Genomic DNA, 16,168 nt, shown 5'->3' with positions numbered 1-16,168 from the left:
TCTGGAAGGTAATTCAGAGTTAGGAATTTATTCTTTTTTGCTTGACTTGGTTCTTTTCAGCTCTTTTCTTCTGGTTTGGGTGTTGAAGGTTTTTTTAAGTCTTAGAACTTTGACACAATCATTTGAAATAAATTTCTGTGGTGGTAGGTTGCAGAACCTGGCCTCAAGGCAGCTAAGGAGCACAGGAATTCCATTCTGCTTTCATTGTGTAACCATGCTGCTCCCTCACACTCTTGCTGAGGCTGTTGTTAATCATTCACCAAACAGGATTATTGTTTCCAACATTTTTGATGGTTTTTCCTAATGCTTGCTCTTTTCTGATGTAAGTAGTACAGTAGGAAAGATCATAGAATCATTTAGGTTGGTAAAGACCTTTAGATACAGCAAGTTCAGCCGAGTTCACCACTAAACCTGTCCATAAGGGCAACATCTACACATCTTTGAAATACCTCCAGTGATGGTGACTGAACCACTGCCCTGGGCAACCTGTTCCAGTGCCTGACCACTTTTTCAGTGAAGAAATTTTTCTTAATTCACAAACTAAACCTCCCCTGGCACAACTTGAGGCCATTTCCTTTAGTCCCATTGTTTGTTGCTTGGCAGAAGAGGCTGACCCCCTCACCTGGCTACAACAGTGCAATTCCAGAGAGTGTTTAGGTGTCCCCTGAGCCTCCTTTTCTCCAGGCTCAACACCCCAGCTCCCTCGACCACTCCTCATAAGGTTGTGCTCCAGACCCTTCACCAGCTCTATTGCCCTTCTCTGGACACGCAAGATAATGGTGTTTGAAATGGAAGTTTGAGAAGTTCAGCTGCATTTTCTGTTTGCCTGTTTTTCACTGTATTCTCACATCCTCTAGGTAACAGCGACCAGTCAGGATCTCAGGAGAAACTTCTCATTGAAGGCCAAGGCCTAACCGGATGCTCTCCTCGGGATTCTGGCTGCTACGAAAGCAGTGAAAACCTGGAGAATGGTAATGGTGACAGCAATGAGCTTTATAGTTCCTGCAGTCTTCTTTTTCTAATAGATAACTTAATATACTTTTGCTCCTGTTCCTAGCTAATACAAGCTACTTCCTACTTGTCTTTGTCCTTTGCTCTGACTACCTCTTTCCCTCTTGTCTGGAGCCATTGGTTTTCACTGCTACTGTTGCTAATTTATTTCTTTGCATTAGTAGGAAGCTGATCCCATTTCACAAAGAGTCTTTGTTTCATGACCCTAAAGCAAGTCTTTCTCACTGCCATTCCCCCGCCTTCTCCACTCCCAGTCATATTCTCATGCCACCGTGCCTCGTGGGGCTTGCACTGGTTGCACATTGATGTCCCAAGCCTAAGAGACCACCAATGGAGAAGTCTCTGAACTTTACTAAGATTAGGAGGATTTCTTTTGAACCCATACAAAAGCTGTTAAGAAAAAAATATTCTTTATTTTAGGCCATATTTTTCTGTTTGCTTTGGGTTGCATGTTGCATTGTCCTCTGATCAGAACCCAGCTGCAGAGATTTAAGACTTTTTAGTGTAGGAACACTACACTATTGAGAAGTTGGCAAGGAAAGAAACTATGAAAAAAATGCTAATTATATCAGTTCCTATTGCCTTATCCTGCATCAGTGAAAGGTGATGCACTGAAAAATTACCAAGACAGATGATATTAATAGAGATTGCTGTCTCTGAGCTGAAGAAACAGATTAATGTGCTGATTGAGCATGTTTTACTTCAGGGATCGTCTAAACTTGTCATTAGAGGTGAAATATTAAGAGTTGAAACGGATTTGAGCTGGGCATTTTCACTCCAAGCATGTCTTGGCCTCAGACTGCCTGGATTCATTGCTAACATTCACCATAAATAGGAAACCAAGGACAGTATAAACAGATTCTGTATACCCCTATAGTGGCCAGTTTTCCAATTTAAAGTAAGAGCTAAAAATCCTTCTCTTAGTATGTACATTTGCTGTTAGTCTGCCACTAAAAAAGAACCATTTATTGAAGAAAATTGCAATTTGCTTTGAAGCTGAATGCCTGAAATTGACAGTAGACTAAATTCCTGAAAGTGGGGAGGCTCTTTTCTTGAATAGGAATCCACATCCACTAGGCATGCTGGAATAGAATCATAGCTAAATATATGGTATATGTGACAATTTTATTTTCTTTTTGTCTCTTAAGTACAATCATAATGATAGCTGTAACACTGAAGTTAAAGTGCCTGTACATTTTCCTTATTTTAACAACATAATAAAAACCTTTAGAAAGCAATTGGCATTGCCTGTCTGGTTGGATATTTACATTTAAACTAATATTTCTGTCAGAGGTTTCCAGAATGTGAAATGCTGATGATTTTTATATTGTTTTTTATGTACTGTTTGCTGCATTTCTACATCATTTTTGCTCACAAATGCATTTAGTGCTTGTTTTGAAAACCATAATGAAAAGAACATTTGACTCATTCAGAGATTTTGTCAAGGCTATTTAATCTGAAAAGTACTCCATCTTCTTTGCAAAGTTCATGGTCCATAGTTGTTTATATGCATTTTTTTTTTCAAAATACATTCTGTTCTTATTTAGGATAGTCACTTGTCTGGTATAAATATCATAATGTGAAGATCTGCACTTCACAAAGGGCAAGTGCATTCAGATTTTATGGGGAATGGTTATACATAATATTTTTATAACTAGTACAGTGTCCAGTTTGGGGCTGATACTGGATCTTTTGGCATCAGTTCAATATGTCAGAGCTGCTCTTACATTTTGGCTAGAAAATGGTTTGCTATGTACTGTAGTGAGTATCTTTTGTAAGTACTTTTCTGGGTCCTGCTGCAGAAATACTTGGATATTCTCTTAGGTATCTACAGTGTACTTACAGCACCATTGTGGTTTTATTTCCATTCACAGAGATCAAGGAACACATAGTCTGTGACCTATTCAGTGTTAGACAGAAAAAACCTCATAGCAGGAAGTAACCATCCATGGTCAGATAATTAGTCCATACAGAAACAGGGCACAGAGAGCAAGCTGTCTCTTAGACTTGTGACAATGGTGCAGTTATTGGGCTTGTTTTGTGTGCAGGTGTCAACAGATTGAGGTGCATTTGGAAACCCTATCAGAAATCTGGTTCTCACAAGACTGGTCAAAAGCAGATAGCTACAGAACAGAGCATGCATATCTAATGCTTCCCAGGACAGTCTTGGGGAATGACTCATTTAAGGACTTGAAAATTTGCTCTTCCCTGGCATTCACTGATTTTCTTGAAACTTTTTATGAATGTCCCTGGTCTTCCATAGAACCGCCATACCTAGCAGTATCTATATAAAGACCTCTGTCATACTCCTTCACAAGTCATCTCTTTGCTAGTCTGAGAAGGCCTATTAATCATTCTGTATAGGTCATTCCCATCCCTGTTCATGTCAAGCTTCTTTGAAGCTTGTTACATTGTGTAGCTTTTTCAAGGGCATGTAAAGAGATAAGAATTGCAGGTGCAGTGTGCAGACTTGAATGAGCAGACAAACTAGGCCTTTATCAGGTTGAGATAAGGGTGTTCTCTGATTTGTTCAGCAACTGATGCCCGGATTCCCATAGTACCAGGCAGGCAACCTAAGCACTTCATCATTCAGTGCTGGTTAGCCAAAAAAGGAAGCAAAAGAACAAGTGGCCACATTGCCTAATGTAATGTGTATTTCTAGTAGTTTGTAATCAATAGAAAAAGCAATGAGGCTAGTATTGTCTAAGGTGCCATCATCTTTGTTGTGTCAGCAGAGCAGTTTGAAATGAACCCAAAAGACAGCCACAGAAAGCAATACCAAAATGCAGTTAATAAAATCTGGGATTTGGACACTGCATTCTGTGTCTGGTTTTGCATACTCAAATTTCTAAGGACCATCTTTCATAAGAAAAAAAAAATACTATGAGAAGCTGAAAATTTTTTGCTGTAGCTATGGTACCTCCAGAAAGATTCCCCAAGATAGTCCCTCTCTTCTGAGGCAGATGAAGGCATGGAATGGAAAGGTTCCTTCTGTATATGGTAATAGCAAGAAGTATCACGAGAGGTGGGCAGTGCTTTGTTTAGCAAGAATTGCACCACACCATCCAACAGAAGAGTTGAATTATTGCCTGTAGCTTGAACTGAACCTGTAAATAATGTAAGTTTTGAATTTTGTGCAAGGACCAGTTTTGTAGTCTAATTTTTTACCCAGACATCTGTGTCCTGCACAAATTTGAATCAGAGATGCCTCTTTGGTTTACAGCCATATGAAAGGCATTAGACTGCATAACTGTACCAAGGGTTCACAAGACTGAGTTATTATCAAAAATCACAACATTAAAAATCTGGTTTAAACTTTACTAGCTATACACTTTAAGCCTTTCAAGTTGTTTCCTTTCTTCCCTTAAGGTAGGGAATGTTACGTTTGTGGAGATTATTTATATAACTCTCCACTTCGTGAAAACAACTTTAAAATATATTTAAAAATCTGTTTTCAGGAAATATTACCTTCCTGTTTTAGTGTCTCAGAAGCATAATGAAATTTTACTGACAGTCACGAGAAGGGAAGGAATAGACGAAAAAGAGAAATAAATCATAGCTCCCCTCCCGATATTGCTTTTCACTTATATCACATTAAAAGAAATTACGTTCTCTGCTACTGTCCTTTGTACAAAGCAATAGCATTGAACCCATCCGTATCTTTTTAAACCATTTTGAAGCAGAGATCTTAAAGATTGCATGTTTGGTTACATATGATATAGACAAAATATTTTTAACTTCTTCCCGTTCTCACCTCATTTGTATATGTATGCCTAACATATAATTTCTCTTTTCTTGTTTGTTTTTTTTTTCCTTCATTTTGCTGTTCCTCATTTCTTCTTTTTTTCATTCCCAGGCTACTGGCTTTACACAGACATATCCCATTTCTAAAGAAATTAAACGCTTACTAGATAACCCTTATGGGTTCAGCAAGAGCTTATATTGCACAACAGTAGGGTTTTCCACAACTTTTCTTTTAGTGCTGAGGTTCCTGAGTGGACTTTCCTAAAATCAGTGTAACTCCTGATCAATATATCAGATTGAAAAGAAAGCACATGGATTTTGTCGCATGAGCTGTGACAGCAAGTCCCAGACAATAGGGTAAATTACTGCACAAGTCAGGCATGTGCTAGCATGGAAAGAGAACACTCCATGCTCATTAAATATTGCCATTAGCACCTGGAGGCACTACAAAATGAATATAACATTTCTTGTCCATCTTTCTAATGTGATTGCAAGTTATTTTCAGAAGGCAGTGGCCTAGCTCCACAGAAGGAGGTTCTTTCTGCTACTTCTCTGAGTTACCTGAACTCAAGGTAGCATGAACAGAGAAAATTTCAGTGTGAGATTGTGTCTCTATTAGCATTTTGGGGAAATTGTGATATTTCGCTTGAACTGTGAATAGTGCAGCTTCTGAGAAAGGAGTTGCTATGTGCTCACATTCGTCTTTATGGGCTCACCTTGATTTTAACTTTTTTTGACGGGAGTGTTTTCTTTATATCTCCTTATATCTTCTTTGCTAGTTTTCTGGACACTTTGGTATTCAAACTTCTTAAGCAGAGTAAGAGGCAGGAGAATGCAAGGTATTTATTGGTTTAGGTTAAACATGTTCTTTCATTCATATGCAAGGTGAACAGTGTATATTATTCAAAAGCCAAGCACTGAACTCCTAGCAGGATAAAGCTCTGAAGGCAAACAGTACAAGAAGAAAGTATCTATTGCTTAAAAGTACACACTATGACTTGAAATTAACACTAACATTAATCACACTTAAAACTCCTTTTTGAAACACTTCTCCATCTCATAAGGTCTTCTTCTGTAAAACTCGGCCATCCCTGCAAGTAGCTTTCCAAAGGAGCTGACTGGGCAAAACCAGTTTTCATGCTCTCTGTTTTGCCATTGCAAATAGTTTGCTGCTTATTTAAAAGAAGAAATAACACTATTGGCATATAATTTAAAAATTCATAAACAGAGTCTTTTTAAAAAATCCTATGTGGACTAGTAAACTTTATTAAAAGATGAACGTTATTATTTATTTACTAAAATTAGAGACGAAGAAAAAAATGTACATCTTTTGAGTTATTTCGCGGGGGACTGTCAAACCACTTCGTACAATAAGTATAGGGTATCAGTTCTAACTTGTAGGATACAGTGTTTCTACACTGAACAAGGTTTATATGAGCAAAACCTCAAATCTCTGCAAACTGGAGAGTAGGAAGGATATTAAATGGTTTGGATGTATTTTACGTAACAGGTAACATTTACTAATAAAGCTGAAGTTCGAATCAAATCTTTATGCTTGAAATGCCAGTGAGTTCTTCTACATTTAGAAGTAACAAAAAAAAGAATAAATCATTTTGTTTCAAAAGCATTTGGAAGGGATGTTATTTATGCTGCAGATTTTATTTTTAATGGTGTATTTATTTGTTTCTAGGTAAAACTCGAAGGACCTGTCTTCCGCCCTCAAAATCAGCAAGTGAGCATAGCTTTAGAGATTTCAGCAGAAACCAGCTATCAAATTATCCCACGCTTCCACTGACCAAGTCAATAGAAACTCTGCAGCCAGGGGAAAAAGAAAGCCGGCTGGGCTGTGCACATCGTGCTCTGAAGAGCTCTGTCAAGCCTCCGGCCGTCACGGGTCTCAAGAAGAACCGCAGAAGTTTACCAGTTGCTGTGTGTCGAAGCTATGAAACTCTGGATGGCCCCCAGGGTGTAGATACATGGCCAAGATCTCAGTCACTGGATGATCTCCAGGGAGAAGCCAATACTAACTTACAGGACACTAACAAGAAAGTAGGTTCTTTTCCTCAGGATTCACTGGATATTGCTAAAAAGGCAACTGGCTCTGCTTTGCCGCCTCAGTCTCATGGAGGCAGCTGCAAGGTAGATGATGTCATCGCTAAGCAGGGCAAAGGAGCTGCTAATTCTCAGAAGGGAAGAGCTAAGGAATTGAACTGCTCTGTAATGGAGACTGCAGGTGGAAAGCCTGCTCCATTCCCCCTGAAAAACTGTGAAGCTCAGCCTGCCTTAGTGATGCATCATGCAACAAGGACGCCTCTGGAAATACAGAGTAAAGGTTTTCATGACCTTGCACGGGCTGATTATGCTCCAGTCCTCAAGGGAGGTCTAGAAGCTGAGCAAAAAAGCACAAATGAGGCAAGAATGCAACCAAAAAATCCTTCTCAGCCACCACCTGTCCCTGCCAAAAAATGCCGAGAACGCCTTTCTAATGGATTATATCATCCTCCCACGACCATAAGCGGAAACAACTCAAGCTTAGAAGCACCATGTTTGCCAGTAAAAAAGACCAGCTCATCCATTCCCATTGATTGTCATGGAGTACCTATCCATAGGACATCTTCTGAACAAGAGCCCAGTAGCCCTCCAAGCCCACTGCCACCCTGGCTGTCGGAGCTCCCAGAGACTGCTAGTGTTCAACAGCACGTGGTAAAGCTCGGTCCTGCATCATCAAGGAAAGTCTCTTGCAGCAGAGGAATGGATCTGGAAATGGTGATAGAAAACAAGCTGCAGTCTGAAGACATTGATCTTACTGAAGAACCGTACTCAGACAAGGTAAGTAGTAATCACTTCAGTGGTTTTATTCTGCTAGCATTCCAAGGGATAGTCTGTCATTCATTGTATCTGTCTTTTTTTTTTGTGGGTAACATAAACCAACAGTCATTGAGACATTAGACATTCTATAACTCTTGTTTGTCTTTGCTATCAGACGTTATGCCTAAAGTATTTCTTGTGGGGGACTCAGAAATCCCAGACTTAGTCTGAACCTTCATCTTTTCAGACTACTGGTGCCTTGGTGGCACTGGGCATGGGAATGTGCCTTTCTCTGCTAATGTGGGGCAATAGAGCTGAAAAAGAAAATAATAATTAGAGTTTATATTTCCAAGAAACTCTGAATTGATAGTATCAACTAGTACATCTTTTTGTGGGATGAAGAAAGGGGTCTTTCAGGGATTGCTTTTTCAGTTTTTATGGGACCTCGAGAAAAGCTCCTTCTTGCTCCCATCCTGCACTTCTCATTTTTCATTGGTTGGTTTGGTCTGTATAGATACACTTCCTTAATCTGTCCTCTCTCCTTTGTGTCTGGCTGGGAACATTCAGCATGGTCGCTGTGGCATTCCTGAGGCTTTGGTGCAGAGGTACTCTGAAGACTTAGAGCAGCCTGAAAAGGATGTGGCCACAAACATGGACCAAATCCGGGTAAAGCAGCTGAGGAAGCAGCATCGCATGGCAGTGAGTATTTCCATAAAGCAGGTTTTCTTATTTGTGAGCAGACTTTTGGAAGGACTGACTAGTAGTAAAGAGAGATACTTGAGAAGTCCTGGTACAGAAGTGCTCCTTATGTTCATCCAGAAGGTACAATATAGGTAGAGGTACTGCAGGGGCACGAGGTACCTCCCCCAGTCCCAAAAGAGTACAGTCAGAAGTTGAAAGAAGAGTGGATAGCCCTCTCTTGACCAAATAATGATCTTAAAAGTCTAAGCAGACTCCAAGCAGTGGTAACAGAGACTTGCTCGCTAAGGGTGGCATGTTTAAATACTTCTGTATTAAAATTTGAAAGGCTTTACACTCCTTTTTCATTTCTTAAACTATGCTAGTGTCCACTTCTACTTAGCAAAAGCAGAAGGGAGAAACCATCAAAAATTTTAATGGCTTTTTCTGAGAGAACTTGGTCTGTCTGAGGAGGTAATAGGCAAAACTGGTATTCTCTTGCCTTACTGAAAAATTAAATGGATCACTCTGAAAAGTCTTGTTACTGGGTATTCTTCACTGATCTCTAAATAATTCAGAACAGTACATAAAAGTCAGCCAAGCAGCTGGATACTGCCCACTCTGTCTATATTGCCAAAATTGTTATCACTGCTTCTGGCCAAGGGATCTGAGCCTTTCAGCCCACACCAGTCTCATACTGACAAATGTGACATGAGAGAACTTAGAACATCTGCTATGAAATTCTACCAGTTTGGAAGAGAAAACAAACAAAAAAGACTTGTTGTGAAACAAGCGGATGCGTTTAACATTAAGAGTTCTCTGTTCTTTCTTTTTTTACTCCCCAGATTCCAAGTGGAGGACTCACAGAAATTTGCCGTAAACCTGTATCCCCAGGATTCATCACCTCTGTATCTGACTGGCTGATTTCCATTGGTCTGCCTATGTATTCCAGCCTGCTCACTGAAGCAGGATTCAACACACTGAGCAAAGTGCCTTCTCTGTCACAAACTTGCCTTCAAAAAGCTGGCATCACAGAGGAAAGGCACATAAGCAAGCTACTGGCAGCAGCAAGACTCTTCAAACCTCTTGATCCAGGGGCAATTTAACAGGCTCCATAGTGTGACATTGCCTGGTCGAGAATCCACTGCTTCTTCCTGCACCAGTATCGCTCTAATTACTTCACGTAGCTAAAGGGATCAAGGAAGTGGCTCCCCAGGACAGGCAGATACCTTCTGCAAAGGTTATGAAAGGCGACTGAAGGAGAAGAGAGGCAACTACCAGGTAACATAGATGTGGTACTTCCCTCCCCCCTCACTCCCATCTAAAGTATTCCTGTTTCATAAACTGCACAGGGTTGGCCTGAGAATCAGACAGCTTCAAAGAATTAAGGGACGCTTGCACATTTTCCTCGAGTTTGTGGTAGTGATACTAGTAACAGGTCTTTTGTACATCTAGGTTCCAGGTACCTGAAATCAGTCCTAAAGTACCAGGTACAAATCAAGGTGCAAATTCCAGTAGAAGCTGTTTGGCAAATGCCTTTTGTTTATTTTAGCAGTCTAGAGCTAAACACAAAACCCTCCCCAGTCATCTTTGCTGTTGCTTGGTGTAGGTCCCAGTTGCCACAAAGCCTTTAGCTAGGCTGAAGTTGATGGACTGAAATTACTTTTCAGTGTGGTCCATCTCTGTCACTTCAATGCAACTAATCCACAAAGAGTCAGAAAGCTTCTTTTTATTTGTACAGAGCTGAGGTCATTTTTATAACTGCTTTTTAGCAATCAGCTTTTTATTTGCCTTAAAATAAGCTTTTAAGCAGTTACCTAGTGTTCACTTTACCTGTATTCACATTTCCCGAGCCTTGTTTCAACCTGTCACATTTAAGTTGCATTTAGGGTGATTTCCAGCTGAAGTAGCTTCTATAAAATGCCTCATCATAACATCTCCTGTGTTGTAGAGGTGCTTTTACAAATGCAGGGTTATGCTAAGTTTCGGTTGTCAGGTTAACTCCTTGTTCACTACAGTCTGCATTTACTGTTGTTACTAAACTGTTCCAAGATATACTGCCTTGTATATATGTAACTGCTTTTCATTTTAATCATATTCTGTGTACTGTGTTATATTGTCAATCATTATGCTGCAGCTTTGACTTGGTATCCTGACCATATTGATTCCAAACAGTGGGTTTCTGCAAATGAAAATTCACTTGCATTGAAAAAGCAAAATGTGTCCCATAGAAATCATTAGACCCAGTAATTCCATTGCATGGACAATAAAATTCCCAGATAGTCTTATGAAAAACACTGTGATTTTTAGAACTGTTGATATCCCTTACCACTGCATTAATATTACCTCTCACTGGAAAACAGCATTGTTCTGGCAAATGTGATAAACCATTTTTCATGATGCAATGATATTTTTCTGCCTAACTCCATGTGAAACGTTCCAGTCGCATACGTGACTAATGACAGATTTTATTTTTCTATGTTGGGTACACATTTTATATACCAAATACAAATTATCATGAATAGCATATAACCAGCTCTTTCGTTGGGGTCTATATATGGTGTGTCCTTCAGCTCCTTGTAGTGCAAATGCTCCATGGAAAACAGAGCAAGGTTAGTCTGGCAGGTAAAGGGAGATAGAATAGAAACCTGGGCACAGGCCCAGGGATGTGTGGCTGTTTCCAATGTCAGTTCTGGCATCAATTTACTGCATAAAACCAGACAAGGCACTTCACTGTTTGGTGCCCCAATTATCCCGGTCTCATACTGAGCTAATGACTTCTGATAAAATGCTGTCAGATTGATGAATGAAAAATTGTGGTTACTCTGTGATTCCTTACTATATCCGGTCCTTTCATGGTCATGTTTAAAGTGAATGAATATGCATTTTACTACACATGATAACTAATTTGTCTCCTGGTAGAATTGATAGCTGTTAGGTTTACTTCCCACATTTTGTATTTCACCAGTGTCTACTGCACACATCATATGAAGGCAACAAAGTCACTGATGACATTTGAAATTGTTCTCAAGCGAAGCTCTGTAATATTCTCCTTGGTGTCTGATAAGCAGCATGTTCTGATATGACAAAATCAGGAGACATACAGCAGACATGTTTTATACAGCTGGTGAAAATCTGTGCAGCCTCGCCTTGAGTCCTGTGTGCAGTGTTGGGTATCAGAATATAAAAATGACATTAAGCCATTGGGGAGCATCCAAAGGAGGGTGAAAGGTCTGGAGGGGAAGCCTTTTGAGGAACAGCTGAGTCTGTTCAACCTGGAGGAGACTGAGGGGAGACCTCATTGCAGTCTCAACATCCTCACAAGAAGAATCAGAGGGGCAGGTACTGATCTTCACTCTGGTGACCAGGGACAGGACCCAAAGGAATGGCCTGAAGCTGAGTCAGGGGAGGTTTAGGTTGGAGATATCAGGAAAAGTTTCTTCACCCAGAAAGTAGTTGGGCACTAGAACAGGCTCCCCAGGGAAGTTGTCACTGCTCCAAGCCTGTCTGAGTTCAAGAGACATTTGGACAATGCTCTCAGGTACATAGTGTGACTCTTGAGGATAGTGCTGTGCAGGGCCAGGAGTTGGACTCAATGGATCCTCTTTTGTAGCTCAGTATATTCTATGATTCTTTTAAAAAAAAAAAAATCATTTTTATTTTTCTCTTGTTCCTCTCTGAGGCTTACATGGTCACTATCAGTAAGCAGGAGATGGAAAGAGTATTGAGACTTCCTGGGATTGCTGGCAGGAACCAGAACAGAGTAGAAGTAAGCAGACAGCAGTTATACTGGGGCAAGGGAAAAGTCCAAGCTGGCTATAGCAATAAAATAGGAAACAAATTTCTTTGTGTTGCAGGGAAGAAAATCATATAATAAAGCTCTCCCATATTAATCACTTTCCCCTCCCTTAATAAAAGGAGAATTATGGGAATGAGCTGAACCTGTTTGCCAAACTCTCTTTGTAAATCCATTCTTTTTAAATGATTATGTGATCCAGGGAAACCAAATCACACCCATCAGAACTGAAGTGAGCAGTTTGAAATTTATGAGTTTTAATATTTGTTTTGTTTTCTTTTAAAGAGTGTACTTTGTAGTGTTACTTGAATTTCAATTTTAGTTTATACTCTAATCTAAAAAAAGCCTTAAGCTTCTCAGTGTTTGAGCTTCCCTGCTGTGGTTTCAGTGACCTGTGGCATTCCCCAGGCAGGTGAGGTGGTACATTACGAGAGCCATAACCTCTTGCACCTTCTTGCAAACTTCAGTGCTCTAAGCAAAAGTTCACTCATTAACTCTTGGAAAGCACAGAAGAAACCTGCTGCTGGAATCCTCATCAGCTCTGCTCAGGCTCACCAGGTTAAGTATCTATCCACTGTATCTTAGTAACTCAAACAGTTATTTAACAATAGAAGCAGTAAGCCCAAAATACTACCAAATGCCATCCTAATCATATGCTTTGATCAATAACCTGCTGTTGCTACCCAGGTGGCCATTCCCTGTGCTCTTTTATGAGCCTGGCTGTGAATGCAGACTGGGAGCATAATCAGAAGCATTAAACATTGTATTATTCAAACAGGCCATCATATCTAAGAGCAGCAATAGTGGTCGATTCACCAAGTCACAGCTGTGCAGTTGTACTGTATTATTTTAGAATAAATAATACTTTCAGTCCAAGATACTTTTAGCATTAATTGACACCCTTTGGGGAATCAAAACTGTCAAGCAAGTTATGTAACAACTAACAAAGTTGCACTTTCTGTATATGAAATCAATATTTAAATAACTTATTTTTCTCCATTTGCTGTTCTTAAATGATGTAAGTAGCTGTAATATACCAGTACTCAATATGTCCTGCAGTTAGCTTCAACCCAAGAAAGCTGTGTATTGTAAAGAAAAAAAAACAAAAACAAAATATGAATGTGTAAAGATTATTGTGCTGTTTCATTTAGCAAAAAAATGGTTGACAAAAGGGTTTTCCTGTGTATCAAAACTTGTCTATAATTATATGTCATACTGTTCATAGATAAAAAGTAAATAAATTTCCATGGTCTCTCTTTTTTTGTTGTTGTTTTTTATTTTGCTAACAGATCCTTTATTTAGTGCTTGGGTAGCAGTGTCCAGTGATGTAATTTTTTTTGTTCATATCTTTGGCCCTCACCCTCTAATTTACCAAGCCTCTAGTTCTTCTCCTTGTAAGCACTCTCAACACATCTACAGCAGGAAGAAAAGGTTTTAAAAATTTAAAATATTAAAAGCCCTGATAATTCAGGACTAGAAGCAGCTGTTAAATTATATGATGTGAATCAGCCCTGTCCCGACTTTGTTATATCCTGTGAATGTCCAGCTGCTGGGCTCAGTGAGGTCTGTGTGAGAGGTCTCCCCTTGGGAGCTTTACCCCTTTGCAGTGGAATAATTAATAACAGGTGAATCCAGAGGGAGGGCCCATGATTACAATGCTGTGGAGTTGTAGTTACAGCTCTTGCCTGCAAGAAGGGATTTCAACCTGGTTTGCAAATGCAGCTCTGCTTCGTTTGGCTGGTGAGGTGCTGTAACTCCTGAAGCTGTAACTCCCGAGCAATCAGGTAATGTCTCCAGTGTGGAATATATGCCAATGCCCAGGGTTTGGAGCAAAGGAGCCTTGGGACGTGACTCTTGACACTTCCTTCCTGCTCACTCGAGAAACTTCTTGCTGACTGTTTTGCATTTGTTGGTCTGGTTAAATTTGCTGTGTAATTAATGGGTATGCTTAGCTGCCTAACAGCGTGCTGCCAGCTCCTCATGGCAACAGCGTGAAGTTAATCCTTTGTGGATTTAGCCCCAAGGAACGAGCCGGGGCTGTGTCTGCACGAGTCGTCGTTAACCGGAAGCTGAAGTCAGGAAACGACATAAAGTGGAAAACAAAAGAATCTTTTGGGCTGGATCCAGACAGCTGAATCTCCTCCTCCCCCGGGCAGCAGGGGGAACTCTCGCTGCCCTCGGAACTGCGGGCCGTGGCGAGCCTTTGTTGGGAATGGGATGAGGGAGGCGAGGGCTCCGCGGGCCCTGAGGGCGCCCGGCGGCAGAGGGCGCTGGCGCCGGGACTCGCTGTTTCCAAGGCGCTCTCAAGTAACAAAACAGAAATAAAAACAAAACAAACACTGTACAACAAGAAAAGGCAGGGCGCTTGCCATTTCTGCAGCTGGAAGGAGTATTGCCTCCCTTCCAAGATTGCTGTGGGCCAGGATTGCGTTGGGAGCAGAAACACAAAAGCCCCCATGTATCGCTCTCAGCGTTTTGCTGCTGTGTTTGATCCAAATGTGTGCTAACCACAGTAACTGCTGCCAAAACCAAACACCAGCACCCCCAACACATACATACCTATCCTTATTCTAGAAATTTTCTTTCCACAGGTGTTTGTACCAGAAAACGAGATGTGGGAGAAACGTGCTAAAAATTCTAGCTAATACTTAGAAACTTTATGTCTGAGCAGAGGGTTCATGTGTAAGCCCACAGAGACTTAAAAGCTATGAATGTAACGTTATATGTGCCACCAGAGCTACCTCAGGAGTGCACTAAAGGATGATCCTTTAATATTCAGGAAGCTGTACAAAGCAAATGATGTGACTCTTGGGGATGGGTCTGTGCAGGGATGGGAGTTTGACTCAATGATCCTTGTGGGTCCCTTCCAACTCAGCACATCCTGTGATTCTCTGATTCGTATTAGTTCTTAGCCTTGCCCCTTTGCAGCATTGCAGTCTTTCACTGTATGAGTGGGAATCATTATTTGTTTATTTCAATGCTGCAACACAAGTAGTCTGTGCTGAGCTTGTGCCTGCATGAGAGTGTTTGCAGGTACACTGATACTGTTCAAGTCCTGACCCAAAGTTCTGATATTACTGAGACTGTCACTTCCAGTGGGTTTGGGCCTGTCTCCAAGCAGAAGAATTTTTGCATGTGTAAATGGACTTACTAATATTCTACACCAGAAAGACCCCAAGCCCTCTTTAAAAACTTTTCAGTACATTTTTAGATGTAGTATTCTCCCAAAAAGAGTCAGCCTAGAACAAAACCATAGGTCTTACTTCAAAGGAATATTGTTTCTTGGCCTACTGCAGTTGAAGTTCATGGAAAATATAGGTGCCTATGATCAAACAGAAAGATGCGTGGTGGGATTAGCTGCTTCCAAGACTAAACAGGTTTGAGTAGGAGAGAAAGGTAAGTTTGGATGACAGTTGCATACTCCAAACAGCCTTGTTGTTTATTGAATCTGTTTAAATTCACCATCTCTGAGATGTGTAGCCTTGGAGTTTCTGGACTTGGCTCTTCCAAGGTGATCCCATCCCAGGTAGGCAGAGCCCTTTGAATTCCTGACAAGTTCTACATTCCTTATGTTACTATGCATATGCTATTCTGAAATTCCCACAAGTTGCATTTTTTCATTAAGCCACAAATTGCATACACAGATGTGCAAATTTGTGAAAACAAGACTGGTGTTTATGTCCACAAATCCTGTCTTAAGGAGACACCCTTGTCAATTTAGACTATCAATCTACTGCTTTTTTTTCCCTCTTTGGCTCCACTGACTCCTATGGTAATGAATATATACTCACCAGGTACTAAAAATGGAAGTTATAATTTTAATTTTTTTAAATGTTTACTGAAGCAGAACTAAGCTGTTATGCGATGCTAGCACTCATATTAAAAGTTCTGATTTAAGTGGCTCTATTTGCACTTAGCCAAATAAAAAAACCACCCCCGTTTCTCTGCCTCAAAGAGTGGAACTGGATTGTCTCTCTAGCAAGTTCAATGTTGATTAAAAAACCCATGGAATGCTGCCTCAGCCCTGTGGTGAGCTGTTCCTGTACAGCACTAGCGGTGTGACAGTAGCCTGTCTTCCATTCTGATGTCCAGAGTCCCCACTGGAACGAGGTTGGTAGTGAGAGCTAAGGT

General features: G+C 40.5%; 1 protein-coding gene across 8 annotated transcripts in view; it reads left to right on the top strand.

Annotated features, from left to right (window-relative positions):
• The window catches only part of LOC106858495 (SAM and SH3 domain-containing protein 1), a 523,779-nt gene extending 510,486 nt beyond the window's left edge, over positions 1-13,293 (top strand). For all 8 annotated transcript variants that reach the window (XM_088161582.1, XM_088161583.1, XM_088161585.1 and 5 more), the window contains 4 exons: positions 858-971; positions 6,446-7,584; positions 8,131-8,262; positions 9,087-13,293. In XM_088161582.1, the coding sequence (XP_088017708.1) occupies positions 858-971; positions 6,446-7,584; positions 8,131-8,262; positions 9,087-9,347 (1,646 nt within the window). In that variant the 3' untranslated portion in view covers positions 9,348-13,293. The remainder of the gene's footprint in view (positions 1-857; positions 972-6,445; positions 7,585-8,130; positions 8,263-9,086) is intronic.
• Positions 13,294-16,168: the final 2,875 nt, after the last annotated feature.

Source organism: Sturnus vulgaris, chromosome 3 (genome assembly GCF_052056855.1).
Source record: "Sturnus vulgaris isolate bStuVul1 chromosome 3, bStuVul1.hap1, whole genome shotgun sequence".
Taxonomy (NCBI): domain Eukaryota; kingdom Metazoa; phylum Chordata; class Aves; order Passeriformes; family Sturnidae; genus Sturnus; species Sturnus vulgaris.
Note: the sequence above shows the minus strand (reverse complement) of the source record. Positions and strands in the feature narration are given on the sequence as shown.